This window comes from Camelina sativa, chromosome 6, assembly GCF_030686135.1.
Source record: "Camelina sativa cultivar CO46 ecotype springtype chromosome 6, ASM3068613v1".
Taxonomy (NCBI): domain Eukaryota; kingdom Viridiplantae; phylum Streptophyta; class Magnoliopsida; order Brassicales; family Brassicaceae; genus Camelina; species Camelina sativa.
This window is the reverse complement of record NC_141885.1, coordinates 12,444,040-12,464,309: the sequence shown is the minus strand read 5'-3', so window position 1 is coordinate 12,464,309 and position 20,270 is coordinate 12,444,040. Positions and strand designations below refer to the sequence as shown.

The window sequence follows — 20,270 nt, the reverse complement described above, 5'->3', positions numbered from 1 at the left end:
TGCATTTAACGACCTCATCAAGCATATCCTTAGAGGTGATAAGCTACCAACTCTTGAGGATGTGTGCTCTCAAGTTCAGAAAGAACAAGGGTCACTTGGTCTCTTTAGCGGCAAGGAGGAATTACTCACCGCCAACAAAGGAGTCTACAAGCATGAGGATAAGAAGGTGGTGGTATGCGACCATTGTAAGAAAAAGGGCCATATGAAGGACAAATGCTGGATTCTTCACCCTCATTTTAAGCCGGCGAAGTTCAAGACAAATCTCTCACAAGAAGGAATGAGTGGTCAAGGTACCGATATGGTGAATCAAGGAGGTGCAGCAGCCACGGCCATGATGGTTTCCTATGGAGACTTTGTGCGGAAATCCGACTTGGAGGCTCTCATCAAGTCCATCTCTGCACTAAAGGATTCCGGTACCACATTCTTTGCTTCAAAACCTAATAAATCTCTTATTGTTGACTCGGGTGCTTCTCACCATATGACAAGTAACTCTAGTCTCATACACAACATAAAACCAGCTCTAGGCAATGTTACCATTGCTAATGGAGATCGTATACCGGTTAAAGGAGTAGGAGACTTGAATCTTTTTAATAAGAATTCCAAAGCTTTCTTTATGCCTACCTTTACTTCTAATCTTCTATCGGTTAAGAAAGCTACTACTGATCTAACTTGTTATACTATTTTTGGGCCTAATAGTGTACATTTTCAGGATATTGAGACTGGAAAGATTCTTGGAGAAGGGGACGCTAGAGGAGTTCTCTATGTCCTAGAGAATAACTCATCAAGTTCATCTAATTGTTTTTCGTTTTTATCGCACCTTAATGCTATTTCAAGTGATGTTTGGCGTGCTAGACTAGGCCACCCTCACTCTCGTGTTTTTGAGTTAATGTTGCCTAATGTTTCGTTTGATAGTTCTAGTTGTGAGTCTTGTATTCTTGGCAAACATTGCAAGTCTATTTTCCCTAAATCTACTACAATTTATGAACATTGCTTTGATTTAGTACACTCTGACGTGTGGACATCTCCCTTCCTATCTAGAGATAATAACAAGTATTTTGTGACTTTTATTGATGAGAAATCTAAGTATACTTGGCTTACATTGCTACCATATAAAGATAGAGTCTATGACGCCTTTGTTAATTTTCAGAATTATGTTACTAATCATTTCAATGCTAAAATAAAGGTACTAAAATCGGATAATGGGAGAGAATACACAAGCCACAAGTTAAAAGAACATCTCTCAAAACATGGAATTTTACAGCAAACAAGTTGCCCATTCACGCCACAACAAAATGGAGTGGCGGAAAGGAAGAACAAACACCTTATGGAGGTTGTAAGGTCTATGATGTTCCACAACAATGTCAATAAGAGGTTTTAGGGAGATGCGGTGATGATGGCTTGTTACCTGATCAATAGGACGCCAACAAAAGTGTTACACGATGTATCACCTTATGAGGTACTAAACAAAACCAAACCTTCTTTGAACCACTTACGCGTGTTTGGTTGTGTTTGTTTTGTTTTAATACCAGGTGAACAACGGAGTAAACTCGACGCCAAGAGCACTAGATGCATGTTCATTGGCTATTCAACAAGTCAAAAAGGGTACAAGTGTTATGATCCGACTAATGGTCGTACACTCATTTCACGAGATGTGAAGTTTCTTGAACACCAAGCTTACTACGACAAGAAGGATTGGGACAGCTTGAAGGATTTGTCTCATTCAAACTCGGATCGGGCAACAAATCTGCGGTTTTTGCTTGATCATCTCGGCGTTATACAACCAAATCAGACGTCCAACGATCCTATCAATTCTTCTACTAGTAGTTTCGAGGGAGCACCATCAAGACAAGAAGAAACAGAGGTCGAATCTCAACCCCTGCCTCAAGTGACAACATCGGGTTCTCCTGAAGAAGATATCAACGAGGTCGATCGTGAACCCAATGCAACCAATGCCGATACTGAGCCATTGCTGCCATCAACTGTCGTAATTCCCCAACTTTGGCGTAGTGAGCGTCTCAAATTTCCATCAATCTGGAGAGACAAACGTGCGTACTACAATAATCAGGTCGTGGCTCATCCTATCCAAGCCGTGTGCTCACTTGAAATTGTCCCGACGGCTCATGCAGCTTTTCTTAGCAAGATTGATGCTCAGTTTATTCCACAAACCTACGACGAGGCCAAAGAGCACCAGGAATGGCTGGACGCCGTTGACGATGAAACTGGTGCCATGGTCCATAACCACACTTGGGACGAGGCCGACCTACCAAAGGGTAAGAGAGCGGTCATCTCTAAATGGGTGTTCACCATCAAGTATCTCAGTAATGGTGATGTGGAGCGCTACAAAGCTCGTCTTGTGGCTAGGGGCTTCACCCAAACATATGGAACCGACTACACAAATACATTTGCACCTGTAGCGAAGTTAAACACCGTTCGAGTTGTTCTCTCTCTCGCCACAAACTTATCTTGGGAGCTGTGGCAGATGGACGTCAAGAATGCTTTCCTTCAGGGGGAGCTAGAGGAAGAAGTCTATATGCATCCTCCTCCTGGTTTGGAGAATATTGTTGCTCTGGGTAAGGTTCTCAGGCTCCGGAAAGCTATTTATGGTTTGAAACAATCTCCACGAGCATGGTACCACAAGCTTTGCTCTACTCTTCGTACCCATGGCTACAAGCGTTCAGAAGCGGATCACACCTTGTTTACTCTTCGCTCTACTGGTGGCCTGGTCGTGGTCTTGATCTATGTGGACAATATCATTATTTCTGGCGACGATAAGGACGGTATATGCAACACCAAAACTCTTCTTAACTCTACATTTGATATTAAAGATCTTGGTGAGCTTAAATACTTTATTGGGATTGAAATCTCTCGCTCTCCGGAGGGTTTGTTTCTATCCCAACGAAAGTATACACTTGATCTTCTGAATGAGACAGGTAAACTTGGAGCCAAACCAATGTCCACGCCACTTGAAGAAGGCTACCAGGTCAAGCGAAGGGGGGAGATGAAGAAAATGCCACCTAATGCCCCGGTCAACAAGCTTGCTGAGCCGTACGAGGATGTGGGGAGATACCGTCGACTTGTGGGTAAATTAATCTATCTTACAATCACAAGGCTTGACCTATGCTACGCGGTCAATCAAGTCAGTCAACATATGCAAGCTCCAACGAACTTTGATTGGCACATGGTGGAACGAATTCTTTGCTATCTCAAGGGGAGCCCGGGCCAAGGTATTTGGATGGGCAAGAACGACAACACTGAATTAGTAGGATACTGTGATACAGACTATGCTGGTGATACAGTGGATAGGAGGTCAACAACTGGGTATTGTACATTTGTGGGAGGTAATCTAGTGACTTGGAAGTCAAAGAAGCAGAAGGTTGTCTCATGTTCAAGCGCCGAGTCGGAGTATAGGGCCATGAAGAAACTAACCAATGAACTTACATGGCTTAAAGCACTTCTCAAAAACCTGGGATTCGAGTCAGATCAACCGATAACCATGCACTGTGACAACAACGCGACAATACATATTGCTACAAACTCAGTTTTCCATGAACGGACCAAGCATATTGAAGTGGACTGCCATAAAGTTCGAGAGAAGATGGAAGGAGTAATCTTACCGTGTCATACTCCAAGTAAAGATCAGTTGGCCGACATCTTCACCAAGGCTACGAGTCCTCAAGTTTGTGAATACATCTATGGCAAACTTGGACTCACGGATCCCACACATCCAAGATAAGCTCGCCTAACTCGTGAATGTCATACTCTTTTTTCCCTTAACATAGTTTTGTCCCATGAGGTTTTCTATGTTGAGGTTTTTTTAATGAGGTGATACTTCACGGGTTCCAAGCCTAGCCATCTCATCCAGCTAGGCTTGAGGGGGAGTATTGACCGTGATCGATCATGAACTTGGTGATGGTCCAAGAGAAGGATCGAGAATCCCTCCTAATAACCGTTAGACGAGAAATCAAATGTGATCACGTGTGGAGTCCTTTTATGGAAACCAAGGATATGTCGCACCTACTTTCCTTATGTTCCTATCTATATGTGGGATTGTATTAAGGACGTAGCCCTAGTTCCCTTGTACTTTAAAAGGGCTCTAGACGACATTGTATTCTGTATTCTAATGGAAGTCCATTGATTCTCATATTCTCTTTGTTAAACACACACATCATCTCTCTAATTCTCATACATCTCTACACTATTTCTGCTAATCCTAACACCTTCTAAAGACTACAACATAGTCAACCAGATCTTTGCTTGCTTGCTACTTTGAGTAGTGAACCTTGTTCCAGTGAGAACCAAAACAATGATTCCTTTCTCAACGTCACCATCTCCTATGACCGTGTTCAAGCATTTGTCCTTTGCTTTCCAGGATGACTTCTCGATTCACTATGAGCTCACAAGTGTAAATGGACTTCCAAACCATTAGTGCATGACTCTCTTGAATATGTAATTAATAATCTTTATTTTTCTTTCTGTGGCATTGATTGGGAATACCTTATTTTGTATTGTATTAAATTTTGGAAATTTCCTTATCTCTCTGTATTTGTTCTTATTCGGTTAAATGTAAAATGTGGTTTGACAAAAAAAAAGAAAAAAAAATGTTCCTTTGAAGTTATCATAATTATAATTTGCAGACTAATAAATAATTAACATTAGGCGAAGCTGATAATCTATATTATCTATAATAATAATAATAATAAATTTAAGTTAAATACAAAATAGAGATGATATGTTAAATTCTAATTGGATAGACAATGTCATACTTTCACTTTATATGATACTTTCCTTTTCATATGTATAAAAAAGATTAAACCGAACCAAAATTACACAAACCGGACTAAAATTAGCAAAAAAAAAGCTCACGATCGTCCGGTTCAATATCAATCCGGATCTGTATCAAGTGCCACGGGTTCGATAAGACGCACCCGTTACTTGTTTTAATTAAAAACGCTTTATATTATATACAGTACCTTCAAAGGCCTCCTCCGTCCTCATAGCTTCTTCCTTCTCCTTCCTCTCTCTCTCACTCACCGATACATTCATCACTCGTAATCTCTCCAGGTTCGTGATCTTTGTTGCATTTGGCTCTCTTTGATCTCCCTTAAACCCTAATCGTTTCAATCCGAATTCTCCAGATCTGATCCTTTTTTTTTGTTTTCCTTCTCATTGTCACAGATCCGAGGATTCTCGTGTTTACAGGTAATTCAGTTTTTTTTTTTTAATTGATTTCTCATCATAGATCGCTTACGCTTTCTCGCTAATTGTGGAATTTGATGTTGTTTTGTTTTTGTTGCATTCGTTGATGATGATGATGATCTTTGATTTGGTTTCGTAGATTTGTAAACTCGTAAAACGTACGTGGAATTTGGATTTGTTTGATCTGTTTGGTAAACAATCAAGCATGGCTGCTCCAGTGCCTCCAGGAGCACAAAGACCTAACAATCCTCAAAACTCTGGTCCTCCTCCTAATTTCGTCCCTGGTTCACAAGGAAACCCCAATTCTTTAGCTGCTAATATGCAGAATTTGAACTTGAACCGGCCACCTCCTCCTATGCCTGGTTCAGGTCCTAGACCATCACCACCTTTTGGTCAGTCACCACCACCGTTTCCTCAATCAGCACCTTCTTATGGGGTTCAACAACAACAACCAAGGCCTTCTCCAATGGCTAGGCCTGGACCTCCTCCTCCTGCTGCGATGGCTAGACCAGGTGGTCCTCTTCAGGTATCGCAGCCTAGTGGGTTTCCATCAAATTTTCAAGGAGGAAGACCCGCTGCTCCGCCTTCTAATCAGCCACCTTTTGGCTCTAGACCATCGACCGGCCCATTGATTGGTGGTGGTTCGTCGTTTCCTCAGCCTGGTGGTGGCCCAGCTTCAGGTCCACCAGGAAGTGTAGCTGCACCTCCTCCGACAGGAGCTCGCCCTTTTGGTTTTGGTTCACCTCCACCTATGGCACCTGGCATGTCCATGCCTCCTCCCTCTGGCGTGCCTGGCGGTCCGTTGAATAATGGGCCTCCTCCCTCTGGCATGCCTGGTGGTCCGTTGAGTAATGGCCCTCCTCCCTCTGGCATGCCTGGCGGTCCGTTGAGTAATGGGCCTCCTCCTCCGATGATGGGTCCAGGGGCATTTCCTAGAGGATCACAGTTCCCAAGTGGTCCTATGATGGCTCCACCGCCACTCTATGGACAGCCTCCTATTGCAGGTCCTTTTTCAGGAAATTCACCATTATCTTCGCCTCCTGCTCATTCACTGCCTCCGCCACCAACTTTTCCTGGTGCCCCTTATGGCAGACCACCCATGCCAGGAGGAGGCTTTCCTTATGGAGCTCCACCACAGCAGGTACATCTACTGAAGCTCATGATGTATGTTCTTGTCTAGCAGTAATTGTCCAATCGACTTATAAATTGATGAAAAATGCGATGTCTTATAGATATGATAGTTAAACCTATTCTTGATGTGACTTGTGGATCTTTCCAGAAGCGAACAATATTAAGTTATGGATCCTTCTGCCTAGTATTACAATAGGAGACAATTAATGTAGTATCTTTAGATTTTTGCCTTTCTTCTATTTCACAACTGATGTGTGACATTATGATTGCTTTACAACTTTGAAAAATTGTAGATACCTTCTGCTCCTGGTATTCCTGGTTCAATGTATGGCATGGGTCCAATGCCAAATCAATCAATGACCTCTGTTTCTAGCCCCTCAAAGATTGATATCAATCAGATACCAAGGCCAGGTTCAAGCTCCAGTCCAATTGTGTACGAAACTCGCGTGCAGAATCAGGCTAATCCTCCACCAGTATGTCATATAATTCTAATTTTGGAAATTACTGTTTGATCTTAAGCGAGAGTGTAAAACTGCTATTTTTTTCCCCTGAATCTCCTTTTTTTTGGTTTTTTCCTTTTTACAGCCCACTACTGTTCATTATATTACTAGAGACACTGGAAATTGCAGCCCGCGTTACATGCGATGCACAATCAATCAGGTAATCGTAAAGCAAAATGTCTTGAGCCAAATGTAATTCTTTGTGTTTCAAGTATTGTTTTATTGTGTCCCTTGACCTTAATATTGATACCTTGCTTCCCTGTATCCGTAGATCCCATGTACTGTTGATCTTCTATCTACATCTGGTATGCAACTGGCATTAATAGTCCAACCAATGGCGCTTTCTCATCCATCTGAAGAGCCTATTCAAGTAACATTATACTCTTTAACACACTCCCTTTTCTGACCACTTAAAGCATTATGAAGTTCGTTGTTTGTACTGTTTATATTTTATTGTCTTCTCTTGTGTTATTGATCAGCCTCTTTAGTAACCAGTTAAATATAGGATCTAACAATTATAGAAAAAAAGATTCATGTTGACATGAAGCTATATTATTGAGCAGGTTGTGGACTTTGGTGAGAGTGGCCCTGTTAGATGTTCACGTTGTAAGGGATACATGAATCCTTTCATGAAATTCATTGACCAAGGAAGGAAGTTCATATGTAACTTGTGTGGTAATATAACTGTTTCTGTATATAAAACCATATATATTGAGTTACTGCTATATCAGGTGCAATAGTCGGTACTAAAGTTAAAAAATCAAAGAAATATTATGTAAATTTGGAATTCACCTAGAATTTGGCCTCATTTGAATTGTATTCACCATAATCACTTTAGGATTTTGATCATGTTGAATATTTTTTTGGTCAATTTTCTCATCAACTTTCTTTTCACAGGATACACTGATGAGACTCCTCGTGACTACCAGTGTAATCTGGGTCCTGATGGTAGACGTAGGGATGCTGATGATAGGCCTGAACTGTGTAGGGGAACTGTTGACTTTGTTGCTACAAAAGAATATATGGTTAGTTTGTGAATGTTTCTGATAATTTTATGCCAAATTTCTGTGATGTCGTTATCAGATGTCAGTTTTCTTTTATCAGCTCTCAGACAATATACCAAATTTTTTTACGAAGTAGTCAGTACTCGTATTCATATGTTTTCAGAAGATGGGAACTTCTACTAAGGCAGAAATTGTGTTTTCTCTATTATTGCTACACCTCTTACCAATGTTGATCCACAGATTTAGAACTACCCTTGAAAATTAAGTTTTGCGTTTGAGCTAAGATATTGAGTTTCTATGCTGGAATAGGAAGTATGATTCTTATAATTTCTTGGTAATGCGAAATTGGTCCATTGAAACCAGGTGGAGATAAATATCAGTATCTTTTTTACAGGTACGAGATCCAATGCCAGCAGTATATTTCTTCCTCATTGATGTCTCAATGAATGCGATTCAAACAGGTGCAACTGCAGCTGCTTGCGGTGCAATCCAGCAAGTCCTCTCAGACCTTCCTGTAATTTTTCTCGCTCTTTCCAATGATAGACATGAAATTTTAATTTCCTTTTTTTTTTCTAAACGGCTGAGTTGGAAAATTAGGATAGGCTATGTTAACTAGAGTTATGATTCTAAATAGACATGTTCCGTTATATCATTATTTTAAGAAAGTCTTGTATGCATTTTGCAGGAAGGCCCTAGGACATTTGTTGGAATTGCCACATTTGACTCAACAATTCACTTTTATAATTTGAAGCGTGCACTGCAGCAGGTGATTTGTTATGCTATTTATTTCCTTATTTCTTATGCCAAACTATTTAAAAGGGGAAATGGAGTTATCTTTTTCTGCGGAGACCTTTCTTCCTTAAGTATCATAGATGCGAAGATGTTATCTTGCGGCAAAGAATTAATTTCTGTCACTTTGATGAAAAAATTTATACTGTTTTGTTTCCCTCACTTGAATGCCACTTCGCTGTTACTTTAGCTATCAAGAATGAGTACTCTTTTTCTTGTTAGGATAAGGTTTTGCTGACTCCCATGTGAATTTGTTTGTTCTGCTTACATGCAGCCGTTGATGCTCATTGTTCCTGATGTTCAAGATGTGTATACACCTTTAGAAACAGATGTCATTGTTCAGCTATCTGAGGTAAGCTCTTGTCATTGTGTGTGCCCTGCTAATATTATTTACAGTGTCAGTTCTTAATCTCTTTCTTATTCTCTGTTATTCTACTGAAATTCAGTGCCGTCAACACCTAGAGATTTTGCTGGAAAGTATCCCAACCATGTTTCAGGAAAGTAAGAGTCCTGAATCTGCCTTTGGTGCAGCAGTTAAGGTATGCGATTGCCAAATGTAAATGCTTAAGTATAAATCGGTTGCGGTTAGATGGTATCTTCAATTTTACGTGGCGACTAATTAGTATCAATTAATCATTTGGGAAAATAATAAAAGAAATTAAGTTGGTTTTCGTGGGTAAATGCCAATGGGGCTGGTGATGTAGCAAAGTGAAGACTCCCTTTGAATCAGTTTAAGTGTAATCACAGTTTTCATTTGGCAAAATGATGGAAGTTAGGTCTATTTCTCTCCTTTATGCCATTGTAACGTATCTACAATTTTTTTCCTCCTAGGCCGCATTCTTAGCTATGAAGAGCACTGGAGGAAAGCTCATGGTGTTTCAATCAGGTTTGCTACTTATTATGTTTGGGCCATCAGACTAATGCTTTTGTGTCCAATCACTTGGAATGCATCAATATATCTTGAATCACCTGAAATATATCTACGCACGTTGATGATTTTGTATCTTTTTTTAGTACGAGTTTATTCTTCTTCTTACTTGTATAACTTAAATGATATGATTACCATCTCTTCCATAGTTCTGCCTTCTGTTGGCATTGGAGCACTTTCTTCTAGAGAGGCCGATGGTAGAGCTAATGCCTCTGCGGGTGAAAAGGTACAGATGCATTTGTTTCTTTTTTTTCCTTATAGTGCATTCTGACCTATGCGTTAGAGGTCTTGAAGTAAATAGTTTTTAAAATGCATGTCTTTGGTTTTCTTTTGCTGGCTTCTTTTGTTTAGAAACTTGAATGGCATCTGTCCTGATATTGCTATGTGCCATTACTGAAAGTAAATCCTCTTTTAATATGATTTCAGGAGGCCCATAAATTACTACAACCAGCAGAAAAAACTTTAAAGACCATGGCTATTGAATTTGCTGAATACCAGGTATACCAGAATGGATTTATGTGGGAAAAATATAACCAATAGTGTTTCCATCTGCATATCAATCATCTACTGCGTTTTTCGTTCTCTTAGTTGTTGCAATGTTTTACCCTCTCTAATGCATCCAGACATGTCTCAGGTCTGTGTAGATTTGTTTATCACAACTCAAGGCTATGTTGACATGGCTTCAATTTCTGACATCCCAAGAACAACTGGAGGACAGGTAGATTTAAATATTCTTTATCCTTTCAGGGTATTACTAATTCTTTTAGTCGAAAAGGACTTGCTTTTGTTTCCATTAGTGATATATAACTACATAGTTCAATAAGAATACTTGTTAACAGAGTGGATCTTGTCTCTATACTTAAATATATTATTTTTCGCATGGAAGTATGTGTCTATTGTCTCGACCAAAAAAAGGAAGCATATGCCTATTGTATTACTGTGGCATGTGCATCACCCTTTCTTAAATTCCTGTGAAATTTTGTCTTACTGGATACGACTTCCTGGGGATCTTGACTTTGAGCTCAATGTTTTGACTTTTACTTTCCATTATAATTGTTTCCAGGTTTATTGCTATTACCCTTTCTCAGCTCTTTCAGATCCCCCCAAGTTATACAACGATCTTAGATGGAATATTACGAGGCCACAAGGTTTTGAGGCTGTCATGAGAGTCAGATGCAGTCAGGTAATGTTTTGTGGCAGAGAGCTCTGTCTAAGTCAAAATTTAGCTTGAGGGTATATTGATGAATACCCTCTTGATGATTGTAGGGTATTCAAGTGCAAGATTACTCAGGGAACTTCTGTAAACGCATACCAACTGACATTGATCTACCTGCGGTGGGTGCATCCTCTTCAAATTTACGATTACTTGTCTTTTTTGTGTCAGTACAAAAAATGAATATTTCTCTTTTGTGGTTTTGGGACTACGGAATATTCATGTTGCTTTTTTTACCTAAAAAGTTATAATACTAGTCAAGAGGGAAACACGTGTTTTTTCTGCAAGTTTACCTGGAGAAGCACTTTGGTATAAATTTGTCTCTTTTTCTGACGAGACATGTGTGCCATGCAGATTGACTGTGACAAAGCTGTAATGGTGACATTAAAGCATGATGACAAACTACAAGATGGAGCTGAATGCGGTTTTCAGGTTTACTTTGTACTCATGTCAATTAGCCATTAAAAATAGTTTTTGCAAGATCTTACTTTGCCGAAATGTTGGTAAATTGTATCATTTTACGAAGTGTTTACGCTCTTTTTATGATTTTTCTTTGGTTTTCAGTGTGCCCTTCTGTATACCACCATATCTGGAGAAAGAAGAATTAGGGTTCTTAACTTATCACTCCCTTGTACAAACATGCTCAGTAACTTGTTCCGCTCAGCTGACTTAGATTCCCAATTTGCTTGTATGCTGAAACAAGGTAGGTGTCTTTATTTTGGCTCGTATTCTACTGCTAGCCATGTAATGATATTAGCACAAAAACCCATTCAGGGTAATATATAACTTACATATGTTGTTTTCTTATGTAGCGGCTAATGATATTCCTTCCAAGGCACTTCCGTTGGTAAAAGAGCAAGCAACTAATAGTTGCATCACCATACTACATTCCTATCGTAAATTCTGCGCTACAGTTACATCAACCGGACAACTTATTCTTCCTGAAGCACTCAAGCTTTTGCCACTATATACTCTCGGTATTTCCTTGTCACTTGCAATCCATTTGAAACAAAAAAATTTACACCTTTTTTAGGTTGGTTTGCCCATTGTGCAAGACATCTTATATGCCTTGTTTTGAATCAAAAGCTGATTCTTGCCTTAGAATTATTTGGGATATTAATATACAAATAGAGAAATTTGTGCATGCATTAAAAGCTTTTAGGTACGGCTGTCCTCCCTCTCTGCCAACTTTGCTGCTTTTCGTGTGGCTTTTGAGACATTGTTACATGCTTGATACTTGTCATATGCGAGAGCAATTTTTCACTAAAATGTAATTGTCTGTTTTATTACATTTCATTAGGATGTATTTAATCCTGTTCTGTGATTTACGGATACTATTCTTGCTTTGTATTTTGTTTTGTCCATTTTTCAATGCAACTTGTGATCTCACTTTTTATCCTTTCCAGCTTTAACAAAAGGTGTGGGGTTAAGAGCGGACGGTAGAATTGATGACCGATCATTTTGGATAAACCATGTGTCTTCATTGTCTACTCCTTTGGCTATCCCCCTAGTCTATCCAAGGATGATTGCTGTTCATGACCTAGATGCAAAGGTATGAAGCTAAACTTTTAGCTCTGGTAATGTTATTCCTTAATTTTCTCTATTTCAAAAGTTTTGATGATTGTTCTTTAATATATCAGGATAATGAAGAAAACGTGGTTCCTTCTCCCATCCCATTACAAAGTGAACACCTTAGCGATGAGGGAGTATTTTTCCTTGAGAACGGTGAAGATGGTTTGGTATATATTGGGGAATCAGTAAATTCAGATATCCTACAGAAGATCTTTGATGTTTGGTCAGCTGCTGAAATTCCAAGTCAGGTAAACTAAACACCATCTTAGCACATGGTATATTCTGTAGGATCTGGCTGTTACCTAATTGTTGATACTGCACTAATAGAATCACTTGTTCATCCCATGTTTAACGCTCCAAAATGATTGTTTCACCATACTTTACTGATCACATTATTAAGAATATGAAAGATGAAACACTTTTCTTAAGTTGGTTAAACCTGCTTAACATGATACTATGTTTTCTTCGCAGTATGTGCTGCAACAGTATGATAATCCGCTATCAAAGAAGTTCAATGAGGTGGTGAATGAAATAAGGGGACAAAGAAGTTCTTACCTACGGTACCTTAAAAGTCTCACTATCTTGTTTATTCTCCTGGAGTGAGTACCGTTCTAACCTTTAACTCTATTTGTGTTCTCTCCCTCTGCAGCATTAAATTGTGCAGGAAAGGAGATCCAGCAGGTGAGTTAACTCTTAGCATAGCTAACTTATAAATTCAATGATCCTTGCACATTTTTTCGGATAGCAGAGATTTATCAGTCTTGCACTCTTGTTTCTCTCAGGAAATATGTTGTTCCAATCGTATATGGTAGAGGACAGGGGATCGGGTGGACCCTCGTACGTTGATTTTCTCGTTTCAGTTCACCGTCAAATCCAACACAAACTGAACTGAGAGGTCTCTCTAGTCTCCTCTGTTTCGGTGTCTTTGGAATCTTAGATTTAGAAGAACAAAAGAAAAAGGAAAGACAATCTTCTTCCTTTGTACATACTTTTCGGCTGGAAACTTTATAATTATTCTTCTAAGTTCCTGTGTGCTTGAGAAGTTCTATATTCAGTGGAAGATAGAAAGAGAGAGAGAGAGAGAGAGAGAGAGAGAGAGAGAGAGAGAGAGAGAGAGAGAGAGAGAGAGAGAGAGAGAGAGAGAGAGAGAGCTAGATATATTCTTCTGCCTAAATTTTTATACAAGAGTCTTTTTTGTAGTGTTCTACTTGAGAAATAGTTTTTCCAATATTTATGACAGTTTTTTCCGGATCTAATCCTCTTGTGTTGTCTGCATTTTTGCAATTTGTTCTGTTGCTTTCAACTCCAGTCAAATTATTTTTTCCTAAGTTGAAATATTAATAGTTCATTATCATCTCTCTCTAGTTCGTCGGTGTAAAAAGTTTTAGATGGTGAATGAAAAATAGGAAGTTCAATAGGATTTTCTGTTCGTTACCAGGTTGGGTTCAAAGCGAATTGTCAGTAAAAACGAAACTGAAAAAGCTCATCAAAACGTGTCTAAGCAGCAAATGAAATTGTTTCCAACGTAGAGCAGATTATTTTCAGCGTATCTAAGTCTAACCACTAGCATTTAAACTGACCACCCTACCAAGGGCGGATCCACGTTAGAGCAGGGAGGGGCAGTGGCAAAGAGTAGGGAGGGGCAGTTGCCACTGTCAAATTTTTTTTAGACTAATACTATTTTATAATAGTTTTGAATTATGCCCCTGGTAATAAATATTTTTTTGTCCTTGTTACTCAGTTTTTTCTATATTCACACGTTTTTGACATCAAATGCGTCTTCCAATCTATACAAACCCAAGTTAAAAGTCCAATTTGTCTATTTATTTTACCAATATTACAACCCCATATACTTTTAATAGCATTGTGTTACTTAAAAAATTAACCAAATTTTTTAAATGGGTTGCCTTTCTTAAATAAAATTTGAGTTATATTTTTCACCAAAAAACTTGAATTCTTATAGAATTTTTTTTCCGTTTCAGTTAAAATTTGCCCTGGCTAAATTTTTTTTCTAGATCCGCCACTGCACCCTAGTCGCTTATGGTACGACAAGCGTATGATACGCCTTAATAATTCTTCTCGGTCTTACTTATCCAGTAGCTGGTACACCAGGCTTCGCACTCCACCCCAACAAAAAGTCCATTTTATTTTACTCTCGAAAGCTCAGCCCTTTCGTCATTCAATCTCAGTTGTGTTACAAGAAAATCTGACTTTCGATCTAACCACTTCCTTAAATATTGGAACATTCGTAACTGTACTAACTATGACTCATGGTGAGTTGCATTGGGCTATTATTTGACTTTTGGGTGCACTAACTAATACGAGGCAATGAAAAATACTAATTTAAACCAAAAAAGAAAACTACAACGTTTAGATCTTATTTTCTTTGCCGCCCATGCAAAATAATAAGAAGCCAATCGCTGATAAAGAGAGGCATTACAACCAAACAAAAAAGTCGAAGGGGGGCCAAAAACTCATTCCAACACTCATCTTTCTTTCTGCTTCTTCTCTTGCGAATTCTTCATGATTCGAGTTCTAACGACTCACGAAACAAATCTTGAGAGCGAATCGCCAAAAAAAAAAGGGATGAGAAGAATATTAAGTTACCGGCAAGGAAGAAAATAAAAATTATGCCATTTTCACTTTCCGGGAAGGTGGCCGGCGAAATAAGCTTATCAAGTCATCCAAACCCTGTCACCATTTTAAACAAAACACGTGTTAAATTTGCTTTTATAGTTAACACAGCCGTAGTAGAGATAAACGAGTTCTTTATAATTACCCGAGTTGTGATGACAAGGAAACTGAAAAGCACTATCAAGTATGATCCTAACACCAGAAGCAAGAGCAAGTCGAATGTTACACTCGCCACCTACAGATACAAACATCAAATTTTGGTTCAACGAAAAGAAAACCTCCGAGGAAATTGCATTTGAGTAAAGCCTTTGATCATATGTTATTTGATTTGGATTTTGTGAGTTTCTCACACGATGAGAAAGGCCCTCTTTATCACAAGACCAAAGCTAATCTTATTTAATATTTAAAGGGCAATTGTCATAAATACCACTAAAATATGTTTTCATTCCAAAAATACCACAATTTAGTTTTTTTTTTCCAAAAATACTACTAAAATGTATTTTTTCCAAAAATACCACATAATTGAATTAAAGTTTTAATACTAAAAATTAATTCCTAAATTCTAAATACTAAACCCTACCCCTAAAAACTATATCCTAAAACTAAATGTGTCAACCCAAACCTAAAACAAAAAATTCTACATCCTTGAAAATCATTTTTTTTTGTGTTTGTGGTAATTTTGGTAAAAAAAACTTTTGTGGTATTTTTGGAAAAAAAAACTTTTTTAGTGGTATTTAAAGGAATTTCTCATATTTAAATGTACCTGGTATATGTTAAGGCTAGCCTTTGTTGAGTCGTAAAAGGTGAAACTTCCGTCTAAAGATTCATGTTGAACACTCACTTCAGCGGTATATTCCTCAAGTTCCTGCCAAGAGGTATCACACGTAGTTAACACCAGAAAATCATATACAATCGCCAGGTGGAATGTGGTCGAAAAAAGCCATGACATAACATGGTGAGAAATAGAGGATATACCTTCTTCAGAGCCATGATTAATGGATCGTTCTTTGAGAGAAACGGTGCCACCCGAGGGGTTTGTGACAAAAGATCCAACCATGATCTCACATAGAAGGGATTTACAGCCAAACTACTGTCATCAGCAAAAATCTTAATGTCTTTTCCTTGGTGACCATAGATATGCTTCTGCAGGAGTCAATAAATATTTAAGTCAATTATCAGGATAAATAACAAGAATACAAAATTGCAACGTTCCATGTATTTGTATGACATTTTCTCGTCCAACCAAATAAACGACAGAACAAGAAGTAAGCACTTAAGATGAGTGGTTGGTTTACCGCAAGGCTTTCAGCCACCAACTTGACACCCTTAATGATAGCATCTTCATTCACCAATTGCCTGCAGAAAGAGCATCGTCATATTTAGTCTGAAGGATAATGAAAATACTTGACGGATAGAACAAAGAAAAGTATACACCGAGATAGGTCGTTAGAATGCATAAACCAGATGATTTGTTTTGTAAGTGCTACCTTGTGTCAGACAGACTTCCAGTATTTTCCAGTAACTCAGGTGGAGTTGAAAGTTCAGATAAAGTGGCCGCAGTTACTCTGAGTCTTGAAAACTGTTCATGCTCCCAAGCAACCTACATAATTCAGCAGCACAATTCAATCAGAAAGGGTCTATTGTGATGAACAGCAAAATCAATTGACGGACGCAAAATCATTGTCAAACATCTCAAAAAACCCTGCATGAGAAGATAACTAAAGGAAGCGAAAATAATATCAATTAACTAAGCACAAGGTAGGTTCTTTTTGTTCAACCAGCAAAGGGTATGTTATTATAAAGAATTAGCACTTGAAAATGTAAAGCAGTGCCACTTACTGGAGCTAACAATTTTAATGAGGCATAACATTATCATTTTCAAAGCATGAGAGGGAAATTCCGACTATCAAAATTTCAACACAGTTCTAACAATCAATTGGACTCCTATGATTTCTGGGATCAAGACGAAAAAGAGCATGCAAAACTAAGAACTACTCTCGACATTTGCATCAATTCAAAACGTGGAATATCGACTCACTCGTGAATTAGAGATATTAATCTTCTTGTGCTTCAGAGCAACTTGAAAACCCAAGTCTTCTGCCACATTAGAGAAGCCCTGCAAAAATGCATCCATTAACCAGTGAGCCATCGTAATAGCTAGTCACTGCAAAAATTCATGCACTGTTTTTACCTCAAAAATTTGTTTTATATAGGCGTTATCTGGAGGCTTTGACACATGGATCAATAGTTCGTTGTCCCAAGAACCAACACTGTTCAAGCAAATGGCATAATCAATGCTCTCACGCATCCTCTGATCAAGGCTCTTCAGCCACTGCAGAAGATATGATTCTTAATAAAGTATACCAACAAAATTGCAAATGCACCAAATAAAAAATGCTGGAATGATATGGTTTTACTAGAATCAAGATAGTAAGGTCTAGTTACCTTTTGAGTTCCTTCGTAGTTGTAGGGTCCTCCAGATGTTAGTGCAAAAAGTAAATTGTATCTTCCTCTTGTATTGGGATTTGAGTACAGAATGGAAAATAGTCTAGCCACTTCAAGAAGCGACACGACCCCACTCCCATTGCTGTCACTTCCAACAGATAATGCCTACAAGCACAACTTAGTCAGGTACATACTTAATACTACCACAATAGTAAGATGATCCACTACTCATAATACATACCGGAGCTGCTCCGAAGGTATCATAGGATGCAACTACAGCAATTGTTGGAAGCTGGTTGGAATCTCCATCTGCTCTTGATCCTGGAAGCCATCCCTACAGACAAACTAAATCCTCTCAGACTTTTTGTATGTCACACATCAAAAAAAAAACAGCACAAGAGAGATAGAGAAAGAGGGCGTGAGAGCACATATCCAGATCCAATGAGTAACTAACAAGGAGCAGGCAGATCAAAAATAAGAAGTAATAACGTTTAACCTAGGTTCAATGATACTAAACATGAGGTAAGTGCACACCAAATTCATTGTTGCTGAAAAATGGATGAGCTTAAACTCTTCCTATAGAGATGATAAAAGAAAAAGTGATGTATTGCAGGAAAATTGGACTGTAGGATGCAGTAATTCATGCTATCACAAACCAGACCATTAGAGTTTAACAACCTAAGTATCTACTGGCTGTCATGCCAACTATACTCATCATAAATATAGCCAGCTGAGGTTCCCAAAACCGAGTTACATAATAATTGAAGCTACGGGAATTATTAAATTCAATGCATTACCTGAATGTTTGTGATGGTAGGAGATGCAATTTTCCTAGGCTCTGATACAGAGATCACAAGCTTATATCTGAAAATAGTTACAGATATAGATAGTTTACATACATTCTGAAATAATTTTTTTATAACTAAGCATTCCATTGAAATGAACAATATCCTAAACAGAATGAGCATACTCAAATATTGATACACAGTTCAATAAAGCTTAAGCATCTACCTACATAGACAAAATATGCTAGTAGACTAAGCATTTAATACGTAGCCTCCCCAATCTTGAAGTCACACATCGTCATTGTTATACTTAGATTGTCATAGAACTGTTTGCTAGAAGGAAATATCACTACAACATCTCACTGAAAAAAATCCGGATAATCATTAACAACTAACCCGCCTGTAGTCGCAGTAGCTTGCTGACCAAGTGCATCATTCTTCTTTACATCAGCCAACATAGCATCAGTCTCTTCATTCTCAAATGCGAAGTACACAGGAAACTGTAAGAGTAAACAGTTGACAACCACCATTAGAGCTATGAAAGGTACTGTTCAACTAAACTAACACATATAAAACAAAACAACACTCACAGGTATGTTTCCATGTACGAGTAACTTCTCAAGTTGAGCTAACAAGTTCCTAAACCCATCATTCTCAGAGCTTTGACTTCCACCACCAACGTTCCCTGGCCTAAACGTCTGAGGAAGCAAAATCAACAATCCACCAAGCGACTGCTTCTGCGAGATGTAATCTGCAACGTTTATGTAAACAAATCTATAAAAAGCCTTAAAACAAACGAAATCAAAGTCCGATTGGAGTAACTCAACTCAATCCACAAAAAAAAAAAAGTCCAAATCGAACCTTGAACAAAACCAATATCAAGCTCACGAAGAGGAAGTATAAGTACAGAACGAGATAGATCGGCGCCGCGTTGGAAGCTAAGAGAAGCAGCATGATGATTAAGAGATGAGAAACGAGAACCGAACGGTACACCGGAGATATCGTACTGAATCAGACGATAAACATCGACAACAGTAGCGGCATCGCAAAGCTCGACACAAGCTACGAGTATAAGCATAAGCGCGACGACGGGATACATGGATGCGAGAACCATGACTCGATGTCTCTGCTTCGATTTCTTCTCATCCGCCATTGTTGTGTGGATCTAGGGTTTTGTGCAACAAAAGTGGAAGAAGAAGAAGAAGAGATCTCGGATTTGATCCGTAGCTCAGTTTTTTTTTTCTTTTTTTTTTTTTTAGTTTTATGAGTCCTTTAGTAGTCTCACCACTAGTTTATCGTTATTTGACTTCTTGGGGTTTTTTTGTTTTTTTTTTTATCTAGTGTAAAAAAAAAAAAAATGCAATGGTTCGATGAGAAACGTTCTATGCACGATCTGAGTCAAGTGGGCATTTGAACAACAACAACACATGATTATTTTTTTTGAAAAGGGGCTGAAAATGTAATGTCAAGTTCAATACCCACTTCTTAGATTCGAGGTACGGAGCAGTAGAACAAAAAGAGAAGATTGTTTCCAACTCTTTTTTGGTAACACATCTCAAACAGTGGTTGGAAGTTGGAACTTGGTCATTTCGAATCTTTTGCAGTGGATATTTTGGTGAAGATGTTTTATCGGAATGACCGGGTTTTGGGTAAAGATGGAATCGTCGTTGCAAGCACAACAAGCAGTAGACAATAAATATGGTGATGTATTAAAACTTAAAAAAAAAAAAAAAAAAAAAAAAAAAAAAAAATTGTTTGAATAGGAAATGAAGGTTCGCATTGGCTCTTTTGCATGTGTTGAAATTTTATTAAAAGTCAAATGGACCATCTTCTACTTTGGATGTAGAATGAGATTTCTCTAATTATCTACTATCATCTTTCTTATATCTACTATCATTTTTTTTAATCTATTTGATTAGATTTCAAATTTTTGTGAAAAAGTGAAGAAAAATAACAAAGATGAAACGTTGGATATTTTCCTTAAATCTTCCAACGCCTCGTATAGTGTGATGGTTTTAAACTATGATGGTTACCCAAGATACAACTGTACTTCTTCTAATTTGCAAACATTCA

At 38.3% G+C, this 20,270-nt stretch overlaps 2 protein-coding genes across 2 annotated transcripts; one reads left to right on the top strand and one right to left on the bottom strand.

The window, feature by feature from the left end:
• The first annotated feature begins 4,907 nt into the window (after positions 1-4,907).
• Positions 4,908-13,589, top strand: LOC104698830 (protein transport protein SEC24 B). The gene is made up of 26 exons (XM_087452922.1): positions 4,908-5,061; positions 5,176-5,199; positions 5,336-6,337; positions 6,621-6,800; positions 6,913-6,987; positions 7,099-7,197; positions 7,391-7,502; positions 7,725-7,852; positions 8,226-8,345; positions 8,517-8,597; positions 8,895-8,972; positions 9,067-9,159; positions 9,452-9,506; positions 9,698-9,774; positions 9,975-10,046; positions 10,183-10,266; positions 10,612-10,731; positions 10,815-10,883; positions 11,116-11,193; positions 11,326-11,464; positions 11,574-11,738; positions 12,168-12,313; positions 12,402-12,581; positions 12,805-12,893; positions 12,983-13,014; positions 13,116-13,589. Exons 3-26 carry the CDS (start codon positions 5,402-5,404, stop codon positions 13,223-13,225), a joined length of 3,318 nt encoding a protein of 1,105 aa, XP_087309048.1. The 5' UTR covers positions 4,908-5,061; positions 5,176-5,199; positions 5,336-5,401; the 3' UTR covers positions 13,226-13,589.
• Positions 13,590-14,652: 1,063 nt separating this feature from the next.
• LOC104790692 (uncharacterized) lies at positions 14,653-19,948 on the bottom strand. The gene is made up of 14 exons (XM_010516472.2): positions 19,059-19,948; positions 18,788-18,948; positions 18,594-18,697; positions 18,210-18,276; positions 17,654-17,746; positions 17,413-17,577; positions 17,159-17,299; positions 17,006-17,083; positions 16,455-16,567; positions 16,263-16,323; positions 15,943-16,110; positions 15,731-15,832; positions 15,113-15,202; positions 14,653-15,024 (listed from the first exon to the last, which is right to left on the bottom strand). The coding sequence occupies exons 1-14, from the start codon at positions 19,348-19,350 to the stop codon at positions 14,962-14,964; spliced, it is 1,698 nt and encodes a 565-aa protein (XP_010514774.2). The 5' UTR covers positions 19,351-19,948; the 3' UTR covers positions 14,653-14,961.
• Between the last annotated feature and the right edge of the window lie 322 nt (positions 19,949-20,270).

Coding starts and splice junctions, on each gene's coding strand:
- LOC104790692 (XM_010516472.2), bottom strand. CDS start 19,350: ATGGCGGATGAGAAGAAATCGAAGCAGAGACATCGAGTCATGGTTCTC. Junction 18,698..18,787: donor TCGTACATGGAAACATACCT/GTGAGTGTTGTT, acceptor TTACTCTTACAG/TTTCCTGTGTACTTCGCATT. Junction 15,833..15,942: donor TAATCATGGCTCTGAAGAAG/GTATATCCTCTA, acceptor ACCTCTTGGCAG/GAACTTGAGGAATATACCGC.
- LOC104698830 (XM_087452922.1), top strand. CDS start 5,402: ATGGCTGCTCCAGTGCCTCCAGGAGCACAAAGACCTAACAATCCTCAA. Junction 7,503..7,724: donor GTTCATATGTAACTTGTGTG/GTAATATAACTG, acceptor TTCTTTTCACAG/GATACACTGATGAGACTCCT. Junction 12,582..12,804: donor CTGCTGAAATTCCAAGTCAG/GTAAACTAAACA, acceptor TTTTCTTCGCAG/TATGTGCTGCAACAGTATGA.